The sequence below is a fragment of the Nyctereutes procyonoides genome, unplaced genomic scaffold (assembly GCF_905146905.1).
Source record: "Nyctereutes procyonoides isolate TBG_1078 unplaced genomic scaffold, NYPRO_anot_genome, whole genome shotgun sequence".
In the NCBI taxonomy this organism is placed as follows: Eukaryota; Metazoa; Chordata; class Mammalia; order Carnivora; family Canidae; genus Nyctereutes; species Nyctereutes procyonoides.
In genome coordinates this window covers 68,397,843-68,413,507 of record NW_026575046.1, presented here as the reverse complement: position 1 = coordinate 68,413,507, position 15,665 = coordinate 68,397,843, and the positions used below count along the sequence as shown (strand labels likewise).

General features: G+C 43.7%; 1 protein-coding gene across 1 annotated transcript in view; it reads left to right on the top strand.

Annotated features, from left to right (window-relative positions):
• The first annotated feature begins 4,685 nt into the window (after positions 1–4,685).
• TET1 (tet methylcytosine dioxygenase 1) overlaps positions 4,686–15,665 on the top strand; it is a 139,316-nt gene continuing 128,336 nt past the window's right edge. Inside the window, 2 exon segments of the mRNA XM_055325620.1 lie at positions 4,686–4,779; positions 12,866–14,892. Of these exon segments, the coding sequence (XP_055181595.1) occupies positions 12,988–14,892 (1,905 nt within the window). The 5' untranslated portion in view covers positions 4,686–4,779; positions 12,866–12,987.

Genomic DNA, 15,665 nt, shown 5'->3' with positions numbered 1-15,665 from the left:
AATGTGGGACTCAATCTGGGGACCGCGGGATCACACCCTGAGCCAAAGGCAGACACCCTGAGTCAAAGGCAGATGCTCAACTGCTGAGCCACCCAGGCATCCCATATCAGTTCTTTATATATTTTGGATACTAACCCTTTATTTGATATGTCATCTACAAATATTTTCCCCATTTAGTAGGTTGCCTTTTAGTTTTGTTGATTATATTTATTTATTTACTTATTTTAAAAATTATTTATTTATTCATGAGAGGCACAGAGCAAGGCAGAGACATAGGCAGAGGGAGAAGCAGGCTCCCCACATGGAGCCTGATGCTGGGGACTGGCTCCCAGGACCTCGGGATCACGACCTAGCCAAAGGCAGGCTCTCAACCACTGAGCCACTCAGGCTCTCAACCACTGAGCCAACCATTGTTGATGATCTTTAAAAATATTTTTATTTATTAATTTTAAAAAATATTTTATTTATTCATTTATGAGAGACAGAGAGAGAGAGAGAGGCAGAGACACACAGGCAGAGGAGGAAGCAGGCTCCATGCAGGGAGCCCAACATGGGACTCCATCCTGGGTCTAAACCGCTGAGTCACTCGGGCTGCCCTATTTATTAATTTTTTAAAGTAGGATACATACCCAATATGGGGTTTAACTCGTGACCCTGAGATCAAGAGTTACATGCTTTACCGACTGAGCCAGCCTGGCACTACAGAAGCTTTTTATTTTCATGTAGTCCCAATAGTTTCCTTTTGCTTTTGTTTCTCTTGCCACTGGAGACATATCCGAAAAAAAAAAAAAAAAAAAAAAGATTGGTACAGCCAATGTCAGAGAAATTACTGCCTGAGCGCTCTTCTTTTATGGTTTCGGGTCTCACATTTAAGTCCTTAATTCATTCCGAGTTCATTTTTGTATATGTTGTAAGAAAGTGGTCCAGTTTCATTCTTTTGCATGTTGCTGTCCAGTTTTCCCAACACCATTTTTTTCAAAGATTATTTATTTATTTATTCATGAAGACACACAGAGAGAGAGGCAGAGACATAGAGAGAGAAGCAGACTCCATGCAGGGAGCCTAATGTGGGACTTGATCCCGGGACTCTAGGATCACTCCCTAGGCCCAAGGCAGGCATTCAACCCAGCCACCCAGGCATCCCATCCCAACACTATTTGTTGAAGAGACTTTTTCCAGTATTGCCAAATTTTAAAAAATTTTGCCAATTTGAGATTATATTCTATAGGAAAGAAACTATGTGTGGATGCACATGTGTCTGTGTATGTGCATTTGAGGAAAGTATATATATTTTTTCCTAGGGCACTGCCTAAGGTAAATTATGAAGCAGGGCAGCTAAGATAAAATTCGTTATATCTTTAGAAGTTAGATAGGCACAGTTTTACATATGTAAACTCACATATGTGTAAATACATCTCTTTTCTAGAGAAGTGATTGGAATAAGACAGGAATTCTTGCTTTGCTATTAAGGAAGAATGAAGCAAGTAGTTGTAAGGATAGTGGGAAACTGCTTAAACATTTATTCTTTGATATTGAGTTCTGGAAAGAATTTCACTTTCTTTTCTTCTCCTTGGGTAGACACTTCATGTTATTGATTAGTTCAACCTTTTAGTTTCTGTTATAAATATCAGACCCCTTTTCTAATAGCCTCACATGGACCTGATGATGTTTGGTGAGATGTTTAAGACTCAGATACCAAAGTGGATGTAAATATCACGTACATGCTGAGGTGTCTGGGTGGCTCAGTTGGTTAAGTATGGGACTCTTGATCTGTCAGTTTAAGCCCTATATTGGGTAAATAAATAAAATAATAATAATAAATATCATCTACATGCTGATGATTTTCAAGTTTGTTTTTCCAAATGAAATCTCTTTTCCAAACTTAAAATTGCCCCAGACTTGGCCAATGGGAGGGAGCTATACTTTTATATAGCGTTTCCTAAGTTTTACTGTTGTGAAACTCATTGAAATTATTGTGTTGCCACAAACACAATCTAACCTTCAGGGCCTTTGCACTTGCTTTCTCCTACATGTAAAATCTTCCCCAGCCCCCTCCCTCATCTTTTTCAGGTCTAGTCAATGAGCTCATTGTCATATTTAAAATCGCAACTTTCCCCAGCACTTCCTGTCCCCTTCCTGTTTTTCTCCCCCTCCCATTAACTATCTCCATATGACAAGCTATATATGTTCTGCTTATTTGCTTTCTTTATTTTCAGCCCCACCCCCACTCCAGTATGGAATGCAAGCTCCACAAGGGCAGAGGTTTCATTTTGATACTACTATTTTCCCAAAGTTTAGAACTGTGCCTGGCACATAGTATGGATTCAACTACATTTATGGAATGAAGAGAATGAGTGTTACCATGGACATTTTTCTTTTTTTTAATGATTTTATTTATTTATTAATGAGACACACACACACACACACACACAGAGAGAGAGAGAGAGAGAGACAGAGGCAGAGACATAGGCAGAGGGAGCAGCAGGCTCCATGCAGGGAGCCCGACATGGGACTCAATCCTGGGTCTCCAGGACCACACCCCAGGCTGAAGGCGGCGCTAAACCGCTGAGCCACCCAGGCTGCCCACCATGGACATTTTTCTGCATCTTTGTGTGATTTTTCTATTTCAATACTTTTAAAAGTTAACCATTTCAGTTAACTGACAAATGCCAAGATTTTGCTATTTCATGATAATCTTTTCCCCTTTGTTCTTCTTTCAATGTTTTTTTTTAAAGATTTTAATTAAAAAATATTTTAATTATTTATTTGAGAAGAGAAAGAGAGCAAGGGAGAGAGCACAAGTGGGGTGAGAGGCAGAGAGAGAAGCAGACTCCCTGCTGAGCAGGGGGCCTGATATGGGGCTCCCCTGATGTGGGGCTCAATCCTTGGACTCTGGGATTATGACCTGAGCCTAAGGCAGATACTTTTTTTTTTAAGATTTTATTTATTTATTCATGAGAGACAGAGAGAGAGAGGTAAAGACACAGGCAGAGGGAGAAGCAGGCTCCATGCAGGTAGCCGATGTGGACTCAATCCCAGGACTCTGAGCCAAATCCCAGGACCCTGAGCCAAAGGCAGATGCTCAACCACTGAGCCACCCAGGTGCCTCTCTCTTTTTTTTTTTTTTTTATGGAGCTCATGTTATGAGTCAAACTCTCCCAACGTTCTTTTCACCTAGGTCCTAGGACATTGTTTCTGAAAAGGTATTAATAATTAGGCTTTGGAAACATTGAGAAAAGTCCATTATTGTAGATAAGATTTATCTCTAATGCCACATTTTTTTTACTTTCTCCAACTAAGGTATTTATCTGACTGTAGCACTGAAAACACTGTAGTGCAGTTATTAGTTTATTCTGTTTGCCAAACCAGGATTTGTGTTTCTGCTATTTAAGAGGTGAATTTTATTCATCTCTGTGTATCTATCTATACCCTAGCTCAGGAATAAATTTGAATGAATCAATCAGTGAGAAAGGTTGAAAATTTAGGAATCTGTCTCAAAAACAATCTGGTGGGGCATATGGGTGGTTCAGTGGTTGAGCATCTATCTGCCTTTGGCTCAGGTCATGATCCAGAGGTCCTAGGATGGAGTCCCGCATCAGTCTCCCCACAGGGAGCCTGCTTCTCCCTCTGCCTCTCTCTGCCTTCATGAATACACAAATAAAATATTAAAAAAAAAAAAAACCAACAATCTGGTCATGCTTATTAAAACAAGTACACAAAACAATAAAAATTATGTGCAAAAAAATAAAAATTACCATGTTCAAGGTAATGATGGGAATGAGTCTTTCTCTCCAGCTGAAGTTTTAACCTGGGTGGAATGATAGTTTCATGAACACCATTTTCCTTACAACTGTGAGCCCATGAAAGATCCGATTTCCCTCATCTGTGTAATGACTAACTGCTAGAAGAAGCAATAGCCATCAAACATTTAGGGAGAAATTCCAATGTCCCACTCAGTCTTAATTTGGCATAAAGCCACTGGTTATTCCTTCTCATGTTAAAAACTTACTTCTTCTGGTGCCTTCATTGCTTCATCCGTAAAGTGAATATGACCACCCTCAACATACAGGGTCAAATAGCTCAGAAAAATGTTCCGACGACCTTTTCCGACATCAAGTGTAGAGTCAAGGGAACACAACCCTCCTCCCGTTGCTCTTTGGTGTTAAGGGCAGTTTACCATCATCTGCAACCCAGACATTGCTCAATTGTGTCATCTCTGATCTGGCATTCCCTTGATCTATCTATAAACAAACATTGAATTTAGAAATCCTAAAATCTGCCTCGCAGCCCAAGAACCCTTCAGAAAAAAAAAAAAGACAATGACAAGAAAACCTTGACACTTCTTTTCCTGTCCGATATTCTTTGACCTTAAAAAAAGAAAAAAAAAAAAAGGTGTTATGAGACAGGAGGGTGAAGGGGAGGGGTAAGGGTCGAGAGGGGAGTCCAGCTCCAGTTTGGGTAAATCCAGCGCGCGTTTTGACTCTAGCTCAGTGGTGCAGGGTCCAGCAAAGGCAGAGAGAGCCCCTGCTTCACTCCCTGAGGTCCGTCCTGGGGAGACCCTACTGCTCCGGGGGGCTGACCTGGCGGGGAGTGGCGGCGCGATCCGCTCCCGCACCGCTTTGTGCGCGCAGCCGCCGGGCCCTCCGCTCCCGGGTCTGCCCCCTGGGACAACCCCCTGCCCCGCCCCAGTCATGCAACTCTACCTGCCTCTCCTCTGCGGACCTTTGGGAAGCTGCCGCCCACCCCGGGGGCTCGGGCCCTGACCCTGCCAGGCCGCGGGTAGGTGTCCGCCCGGGGCCCACTCACGCTCCTCGCGCCCGCCGGGGCCCTGGGCTCCCAAGTTGTGGGGTCCCGCGCGAGGTGGAAAGTTTGCTCGAGGGCCGGTGCGGGCTTGGACCGGGGGCACGCGCGCTGCCCTCCGAGCCTGAGCCGGCCAGCGGCGAGTGGGGCCGGGGCAGAGGGCAGGGGTGCGGGGACCCTCACGCCGAGGCCGGAAGGGGGTGCGAGGGGCGGGCCTCGGCCGGGGCCGGGTGAGGGCCGGAGCTGGGCGTCCGCGGGCCCTCGGGGGGCGCAGGGGTGGGCCCACTCCCCGCGGCGACCCCTGCCCCTAGCCGCTCGGGGAGCTTTTGTTGCGGGTGGTAAACAATGCCCCCGGCCGGAGGACGCGGCCGCCTGCCCGGGAGGCCCAGTTCCAGCGCGGGATGGGGGGCGGGGGCGGGGGTGCCGAGGGCTCGGACCCTGAGCGCCGCGGCAGCCCGGGCGGGGGGAGGGCGAGCGCGCCTTCGGGGTCCCTGGAGGTGCCGGCCGCCCCGCGCCGCCCGGGAGAGTTGGAGGTCCGCGGCCTCAGGAGGAGAAGCAGCGGGGAGGGCACCGTGCGGGTGCGGCGCGCGTCCTGCCGCGGCACCCAGCGCACCCCGAGGCGGGTTTTCTCCCTCCCCCGTGCTCGGGTAGGGGACGGACTCGCTGGGAAACGTTTGGCACTTCCCTCCCTGAGCACTTCGGGGAGGGGACTCCAAGGATGAGACTTGAGAATGGAGGTAGCGGGAGAGTCTGACCCGAGGTGACCCGGAGTTACACCGATCCGGGAAGAAGGGAACAGGGCGTAGAACTCGTGTTCTGTCAAATGGCCTTTTAAAACCTCTTGTGAGCGCCAGCAAGGTCGCCGAGAGCGCTGGCGTTGGGGCCGCGTCGGCCCTACCCGCGGGCTCCGGGAGCCGGCCCGGGGCTGGGAGGTGCGCGCCGCCCGGGGCTGCGGACCGCGCGGGGGCGGGAGTCCGGCGGGAGCCCGGGGCCGGGGCCGCAGGCGCTTCCCGCGCGGGGGGGGGGGGCAGGGGCCAGATCTCGGCCCCTCTCCTCGCCTCTCCTCGCCTCTCTCCTCCTTCCTCCCTCCCTCTCACCCGCACCCCCAACTGACCGAGCTTCGGGAAGGGCTCGTATTCAGTCCATACAGTTGCACAAAGCGGTCGGGAAGTTGCCGGCCAGCCCCAGGAGTCTTTCCACTTGAACCGGGAACCCAAATGGCGCATTTCTGGCCCGATAAAAATGAATGTATTGCCAAGAGAACAAACTTTGCAGGAACTAGGAGACTTACCCCCGCCTCCAACTCGTCCTCTTCCCCAGTTCACTGGTTCGCCCTGGTCACTCCGGTGCCACACTTCTCCTCCCCGGTTCCACTCTCCGGCACCAAATGGGCTGCGCAACACATGGTGATGGGCAGCTCATGAAGAAATACTCGAAGCGAGTTAAAGATAAGGTGCACCGTCCAGTGTCGGCGGGGTGCGCTGCGCGCCGCACCGGGATGGGTTGCAGGGCGGCGCTGTGGGGCAGCAGCCTCGGGTCGGCCCTGAACCGAAGTGTGCTCACTTGCCCTTCTCCACCTCTGAACAATATTTAGTAAAGTGGATTTAGTGAAATATAGACGACGGCTTCTTTAGGCCTCGGGATGCCGAACACCACACACGTATGTATGTGTGTATGTACGTATTTGCTTGTTAACCAGTTAGGGCAAGAGTAATTTACTGAGTATCAGGAATCTATGACTACAGTTAAACTACAGTTACGGTAAACGCAGGTAGGTACCTAGATAAGGAGACGTTTGGAGGTTAGTCCGCATAGTTTACAAGAACTAAAAGATTTCAGTACTGTGGCTTTGGGTGTGTTTCCTGATTTTCATAAGTTTTAGGTTACACTAGTTAAAACCTCCCCCCCCCCAATTAAGGGAACTTAAATAGGTTGCTCGTAAGCCTCAGCTAAACTTCAGAATCAAGATCTAGAGGAGTCATTAGCACATATTCTCCCTTTTTCTTTGCAAAGACTCCTAGCCCAGATTTACAACTCTTCAACCACCATTTACCATTTTAATGAGAGTTAACTATCACACTCAGCTCTGGTTTTCCAGAACTGATGGGTTGGAGGTTTGGATCACCACTGTTCCTGTTCTTTGTTTCTCTTGCCCCCTCCAATCTTCTTTATCTGGTTTGTTCATCCCCTCCCCCACTCTCTCTCTGCATCTATCTGTCCCTGCACACTTAACCCCTCCCTTTCTACCTTTAGTCTTAAGCATTTTGATCCCAGTTATCTTTCTTATATTCTACCTTTATTACTATAAATTTCTTCCCCTTACTCTGTCTTTTGCTCCATTTCTCCCCTTTAGACATTTTCTTCCTTAGGCTTTTTATTATTCTCAACATATTTTATGTTTTTCTTTTTGGAAGAGTCATTCTAGCTCCATTTTAACTTCTCCCTTCCTTTTTCTGTGGCCCTCTTAGGTCTTTTTTTTTTCCCCTTGCTCTCTGCAGGGCAGCAGGGGTGTTTTACATATGGAAGGAGCCTTTGACTAAATCTGCTGGCATTCTAGTGAGTTTTCCCGAACAGCCTTTCCTTGTGCGGAGGGCTCTCTCTCACACTTCCTGTGGTAGAAGACTATCTAGGAACTGCAAGCAGCCCACCCACCTCCTCTTCCTTTAGATGTAGAACTTACTAGTGGCTGGAGGAAACTAAGTCAGGTGGTGCCTTTTAAAAGAAAGGTTTTAAGTCTTGTATTTCTCAGCCAAGTGCAGTAGCCTTTAAATTCTAAAGAGCTGAATGGAGTGACCATGAAATCAGCTTCTTTTTCCTCTAGCCCTATGGATGAGAATACTCCCCACTTTTTTGGCCACTGCTGGTGGTGGGAAGGGTTGCAATATAATTTTAAATTGACATGCGGGCTGTATGGTTACATCAGTTCAGCCACTTCCTGCCCAGGGGACTTTGGGAGATCCAGAAGGAGGAGGGATGTAGGTGGGAGAGGATTTTCTGACGTGGTGCTGTCAACATTGTCCTTTACAGACAACTGATACAGTTTAGAAAGTCAGTTTTTATTTTCTAGGCAAGGGGGTGACTTCAATAATTATTTATAAAGCCCGCTGGGAAAGATTGAATACCTAGTAGGCTTAAATATATTGACAAAGATACCAATCCTCTTTGTTGACCAATTTGGTTTGGCAAGTTTAAATAACTTGTGAATAATTAGCAGATCCTTACAGAGGCAGTGCTTATCATATTCACCCTGGGGCCTGCTCCTGCCACTTCTGCCCTCCGCCCTCCGTCTTTAGCTTTATATTCTTTACTTTAGGCTGGCATCATGTCTTTTTGTGTTTTGAATTATATGTTGGCCTCTTATCTCCTGGCCTATAATGTTTGTATTTCATACTCTGTGTCACAAGGACACTTTAGGACACATAATTTTATTTTCGATGTCCTCTGGTGAAAAGACTTGTTGACTAATGATTTTGCATCCCACAATGGTTGGATTTTTGTTTGCTTCTTTCATTTTGTTTTTTCTTCCAGGAAAGTAACCCACAAAATAATATCAATTAATTGCAGATAATTAGAGCCTGTGATATATGTTTAATAACAGGAACACTATTCTCTTATTTTCTGCTCTGAGCATGTTGTCCTATAGCTATCTATATAGCACTCAGACTCTTGAATATATTCTAGGGTAGAATAAAACTGATTTTGAGAAATATTGAAATGGCAATATTCATCAGAAATGAAAATGGAAGTGGAATTAATTTTCAATTGTAAATATATCTTTTTGTATGACTTAAGTACTCTATAATAAATAAAAGTAAAAAAGAGGGAAATGGAGCATTTTATAATGTTTACAGATTAATAAGAAAAATAAATACCAGGAGATCTGTGAGGATAATTCCATATTTAAATATGGGCCTATTTAATAGAATGAACTACATTGTTTTTGTTTCCCACAAATTTCAAAAAAAGCTTGCTGCCTCTCTTCCCAGAGTTCAGCCCTGGGGATAACTTAGTTTATCACAAAAGAAAGTCACATTTCATCAGTGGAGCCAAGGGTGATAAAATTAGGATCTTGTGGGAGCCCTTATTTTGTTTCTGATTGTCTGTTTCTTTGGCTGGGTGGTACCCAGTGGTTTCTCCCCTGCAGTTGGGTTTTTCAGGGGTCATTGGCCTCTTTCACGATCTCATAAAAAGGCTGTTACCATTTAAAGAGGCCACATCTTCCCAATCCATGTTGCTCATACCTTTTCTATTTCCTTGGCAGGCTCTTTTTCAGGAGATAAGGTTTGAATGGTAAACATTATCTTAATTACAAGTCTGAATTTCTGAAGCACTTTAATTTAAAAATATAAAAGAATATATGAGACAGAGATCAATTTATAAACTACTTTCAAAGGCAGATCCCATGACACCTTCTGGCATTTCCAGATTACTTGCCTACATATGTGAATTTTAATTTTCGTGGCTGATTGCAATACCTAGATTATATATGCTCCTAATAATTTTTTAGCAATGTAATCTTGATACAAGAGATAAAGCAAGCTTATACTGATATTGTTGAATTTTTAAACAATGGAAAGGATTGCTTTTTGCTATCTGAAAAAAAAATCCTTATAAAGACTTTCTGGAGATTAGAATTGGAATGTCTTTTGTTTTCTAAAAATACTGGTACAAAGAGCAGTGGTCTTGGGAGAAAATATCCTAGAGTTTTTCACAGCCAAAAAGTTAGTGCAAGCCAGAAACTTTTTTTTTTTCTTTTTTTAAGAAAAGAGGGAAAGCAGTAAGCTTAGATGCCAAGAACTCAAATGATGTATTCTCTGGTCTAGTGTTTGTATTTAGCACAGATTTAGCAAACTTATTTTTCTCGTGGTTAATGTTATCACTAATGTCTGTTTAAAAAGTCTGTCTTAAAGGCACAATGCTTTGACTAAATGTTGCGTTCTGGGATCGTTTTGTATAGTGTGTGGCTTACAATGTGTTAGGTGATAACAGAAACAAAAGAACTAGATCTTGTTTTGGAGGATATGGCAGACTGTGGGTTAAACTGGTTCTATAATAATGATACCCACCAACTAGCTAATTTTCTCTTATTATTCTTTGTATTTTGGAAGTATAAGTGGCATTTATTTATTTATTTATTTATGTTCCCATTTATTATTAAAAACCTATTCTATGCCAGCCCTCTGCTAAGTGTTTACACATGTCATTTCATTTTATTCTCATGGTAACCCAATGAGGTCAGTACTATTATGCTTCCTATTCTATTACACATAAGGAGACTGAAGTATAGAGAGACTAAGGAATTTATCAGAATCACATGGCTAGTAATGTTTCTGAGCTGGAAGCTGAACCTGAGTCTGCCTACTTCCAAAGTCCTTCTTAATTTACCTTCCCTCACTCCCCCTCAACCTCAGATATCACTGGGAAGCCATTAGGCTTTCCCTGTAGGAGCTCAATGAAAGCTCAAAACAACCTCATTTCAGATGCAGAACCTTTGACTAGGTGAAATAGATTGTGGAGGGACATAGCTGGTGATCACAGATTCAAACTCATAGCTTTCTGATGGACACATCTCTAGCTACTAAACCAACCAGTATGTCCCAGGATTGCTTGGATCAGATCAGTACAACAAAAACAAATGCACAATTTGAGAATGATAGAGATCTGTCAAGTTTTTACTTTGCCAGGTAATAACATTATAAAACAAACCTATCCCTACCTTTTTACAAAAGAAAGGACTTTTACTACCTTTTTTTTAAGAAATGACATCTTTGGGCAGCCCCGGTGGCTCAGTGGTTTAGTGCCACCTTCAGCCCAGGGTATGATCCTGGAGACCGGGGATCGAGTCCCACGTCGGGCTCCCTTCATGGACCCTACTTCTCCCTCTGTCTGTGTCTCTGCCTCTCTCTCTCTACGTCTCTCATGAATAAATAAATAAAATCTTTAAAAAAAATAAACATCTTTTTAAAAAGGTTTTATTTATTATTTTTAAGATTTGTATTTATTTATTTGATAGAGAAAGCAAGAGAGCACAAGCAGGGGAAGAGGGAGAAGCAGGCTCCCCACTGAGCAGGGAGCTTGATGTGGGGCTCATCCCAGGGCCTCCCAGGGCCCCGGGATCATGACCCAAGCTGAAGGTAGATGCTTAACCGACTGAGCCACCCAGGCACCCCTATTTAATTATTACTTTAAAAAGATTTTATTTATTTAAGAGAGAGAGAGCATGAGTGGGGAATAGAGGGAGGGCTGAGGGAAAGGAAGAAGCAGACTCCCCGCTGACTATGGAGTCTGTTTTTGGGGGAAGGGGAGCTTGATTCCAGGACCCTAGGACCCTGGAACCATGACCTGAACTGAGTTAACAACTCAGCCTCCCAGGCACTCCTATTTATTTACTTGAGAGAGAAAGAGAGTGAGTGAGTGTAAGGAGGGGGGCAAGGGGGCAGAGGGAGAAGAGAGAATCCCAAGAAGATTCCCCCTGAACTCTGAGCCGGAAGTGGGGCCCTATCCCCTGAACTGAGATCATGACTTAGCTGACTGGAGCGGAAATCAAGAGCTGGTTGTTCAACCTACTAAGCCACCCAGGCACCCCAAGGAAGGACATTTTAACGAGACAAAACTGGAAGGCATAATTTCAGAGTAATGAAGAGTTGTTTACATGAATAAATTCAACTTTATGAAAAACTTTTGATACTATTTTTTTTTCTGATTTTGCCACAGAATGCTGATCACTTGGTTGCAGATCAGTTTTCGGTAACTATTATACTACACCATGCTTTCTTACAAATCCAACAACCCGTCCGCTGGTAAAGAATACTCACCCACTCAGTTGTACCGCTCTTGATTCCGTAATCTTTAGAGAATATATTGATACGTTGTGTATGGTGAGCTTTATTCTTGTTCATAGTTTGGTCTTATTCTGAGTTAGAGTAAGCAATCTGAGGAGACCAAAAGACCATTAATTATGGCTCTTAGTTCCCTTTCATTTTCTTTTTTCTTGCTTACTTTTCAAATAATAGTTGCTTGCCTAGTATGCTTTACTGTTCTAATTATCTCATTTTCTCTTTATTTCCAATTTCCTTGCCTAGGCATTCATCATGAGACTTTTGAGACCCTTGGTAGAAGGGATTTTAGAACCAGCAGTCTTTGGATTAAGTCGGGTGAAAGAGAAAAGAGGGACATCATTTCTGGGTGTGGGCAGTGCCCACCACAATGTCTTCCTTATACATAGTAGGTACTCAACAGATATTTGTTGGACCTGTGAGTCTTACTTGTAACCTAATCTATCAATACTAACTCCTCAGATTTATTGCTATTTTTGTGTGCGTGTGTAAAGCTCAGAATTTGTAGATTGTTAATTGAAATGTGGTATTAATATTATTGGATCTCCAAGTAGAGGTTCTTTTCTTATTTTTAAAGATTTTTAAAATTTATTTATTCACGAGAGACACAGAGAGAGAATCAGGGACCTAGGAGGAGAAAGGAAGCAGTCTCCTCACAGGGAGTCCAATGCGGGACTCGATCCCTGGACCTGGGATCATGTCCCTGAGCCAAAGAGAGATGCTCAACCACTGAGCCACCCAGACATCCCCAAGTAGAGTTTCTTGAATTATATAAGCCTCTTCTTCCTCCAGTTTTACTAGCTTTACTGTCCAACACGTGACCCCTCTACCTCTGTGGTGATGTGCTGAGGAAAGAGATTAGGAGATAATTTTTTAAGTATCCAAATTTGCAAAGATTGGGATTTGATCTTTAAACTACATGTTAACTACAACAGTTGTAGTTTCTTTTTTTTTTTTCAGTTGTAGTTTCTAATATAGAATAACCCTCATGCTTATGCCATGCATAGAACTTCATCAACTAAATCCGTTGTCACAGTAATTACAGCAGCTTAATTTGTGAATCCAGGGTTTAAAGGATACTTTATTATTTTTGTTTATCATATTTTTCTTTTGCAGTAAACATTCTCAGTGCTCTAATTGTGATTAATAATTGTTATTAGATATTTCATTTCAAATGGGAGAATACACAGGAAAAAGACTTATTTTCCGATTTTTTTTTGTTATTTCAGACCAAAATCCTGTGCCACTGAGTTCAACCATGGTGCATCCAGATTCTCCTCAGAACTGAGACTTTCCAAAGGCCCAATGACTCTGTTCCTTGTGCCCTTTCATTTTATCCTACTCTGTAGCTATGTCTCGATCCCGCCATGCAAGGCCTTCCAGATTAGTCAGGAGGGAAGATCTAAACAGAAAGAAAAGCACCCAACTGAAGAAGACATGTAAGGCGGCCAACAAAAACGTGGCATCAGTCAAGACTGTGAGCCCTGGAAAATTAAAGCAATTAATTCACGAAAGAGATGTTAAGAAAAAAATTGAACCCAAACCACCTATGCCAGTCAGAAGCCTTCTAACAAGAGCTGGAGCAGCACGAATGAATTTGGATAGGACTGAGGTTCTTTTTCAGAACCCAGAATCCTTAACTTGCAATGGGTTTACAATGGCTCTCCGAAGCACCTCTCTTAGCAGGCGACTCTCCCAACCTCCAGTGATCATAGCCAAACCCAAGAAAGTTTCACCTCCTAAGAATTTAGAAAAGCAACATGAATGTGATTATAATGTGGTTACTGACATGGGAGTAAAACACGCAGAAAATGATTCAGTTCCAACGCAAGTTCCCCTAATCACTCCTGAAATAGAGAATCTAATTGGTGTACAAAATGCATCTTTAATTAAAGATGAGAGCCAAGAAATAGCCCAGTCTTGGTCCCAAAGGGTCGACGATTCCAAAATAAATATCTCCACTCACAGTGGTCCTGCAGGAGAGAGCCTTTCTGGGTCATCGGAAGGGACACGTGGTGGTGAAGGATTATTCTCTAAAGAGACATTGAATGATATCAGTGATTCCCCCAGAATGTTTGCTCAGGACACTCTGTGTGCTCCTTTGCTCCAAAGAGCAGCTCTCAAGGTTACTTATGAAGGAAATTCTAGCATTCAGTTAGAAGATTTGGGTTCACGAGTGGAATCTCTTAAGCTATCTGATTCTTACCCGGATCCTATCAAAAGTGAACATGACTGCTACCCCACCTCCAGCTTTAATAAGATTATACCTGAATTGGACCTTAGAAACTGTTTGTCCATTGATGGGTCAATATATCCTACCTCATTAATAAAACTCCTCTTGGCAAGCTCAGAACAAGAAACCCTTGGTGCTAAACCAGATCATCGAGAGATACTCAAAGCTACCACAGATCAGCAGGAAATTCCTGATACCAACCCTGTCATAGGACAGGCTTTTAGTGCTGTCCCACATCGATGGGAAATTCCTGGTGCTAACATAATTCATGGAGAGGCTCTGGATGAGACCCTAGACCCACCAGAGATGCCTGGTGCTGTTTCAGTCCAAGGAGAGGTCTTTGGTGCTATCCTAGATCAACAAATCCTTGGAATGGGTGGTGGTACTGCCTCAGACCCACCTATGTTTCTTCCTCCTCTAAACCCAATTGCTACCTATAATGTTCCCCCAGAATGGCCTGAGCCCCAGAGCACTGTTTCATATGGACTTGAGGTCCAGGGTGCTGTGCAGATTCTGCCTTTGGGCTCAGGTCACACACCTCAGCCACCATCAAACTCAGAGATAAGTTCGGTACCTCCAATAATGACTATTAGCAATATAGAAAATGAGAAGCAGGTTCATATAAGCTTTCTGCCAGCTAACATTCAGGGGATCACATTAGCCCCTGAGCGAGGACTCCTTCTCCATGCTTCACAGGGCATTACCCAACTCTCCCAGGCTGGTCCCAGCACACTGGAAGGAGAGAGCTCCCAGGTCAGCGTGACCAGTGTGGTTGACATCAACACTAAAGTGGTGTCTAGGCCAGTGTCACTTGCCAGTACTCCCTCTTCTTCCTTCACAACTTTGCTACCTACTTTGGAAAAGAAGAAACGAAAGCGATGTGGGGTCTGTGAGCCCTGCCAGCAGAAGACCAATTGTGGTGAATGTACTTACTGCAAGAACAGAAAGAACAGCCATCAGATCTGTAAGAAGAGAAAATGTGAGGAGCTGAAAAAGAAACCATCAGTCATTGTGCCTTTGGAGGTGAGTAAACCCTCAAGGGTTCGGAGATGCCTGTGAAGCTCCATTGAGCTTCTGTGCGGAGACAAGTTGATTCAGAATTACATCCTTTTACTTTGGTAAAATTTTATATTATCTATAACAATTTGTGGATCTACCTGAAGCATGTGTTGTGCAGTGATGCATTAGCTTATTTTTAGAATTTGTCTCAGAAAACTAGAACATAAAGTTTTTCCATTATGGGATTTGATGGAGACAGGGAAATGGCATGAAATGTGGTTTTGCAAAGATTTCCACTATGCCTTCTTTTGGCTAGTTGTGTGTCTTTTTTGAAAGTTACAGATTTAACTCAAATTTAAATTAAGAGAGGAATAAATTCATGAACTCCCTTGTAGCTTGAAGAACCAGTGAAATTAAACTTCTGTTCTTTTGAAAGGATAAAACTGGGACACCTGGATGGCTCAGTGGTTGAGAGTCTGCCTTTGGCCCAGGGCATGATCTTGGGGTCCTGGGATCAAGTCCCACATCGGGCTTCCTGCATGAAGCCTGCTTCTCCCTCTGCCTGTATCTCTGCCTCTCTCTCTCTCTCTCTCTCTGTCTCTCATGAATAAATAAGTAAAATCTTTACAAAAAAAAAAGGATAAAACGGTATCCTTAATTTTGAAACTTTGCCTTGAAGGTATAGTGATAAAGCTTTCTTCTCAACTTTTGGCAGGTGATTTTACCTGCTCTACATATCTCATGTGGTTGTTAGGATCATCAGAACTTCACAATCATTTGTAAACTCCAAAGTGATA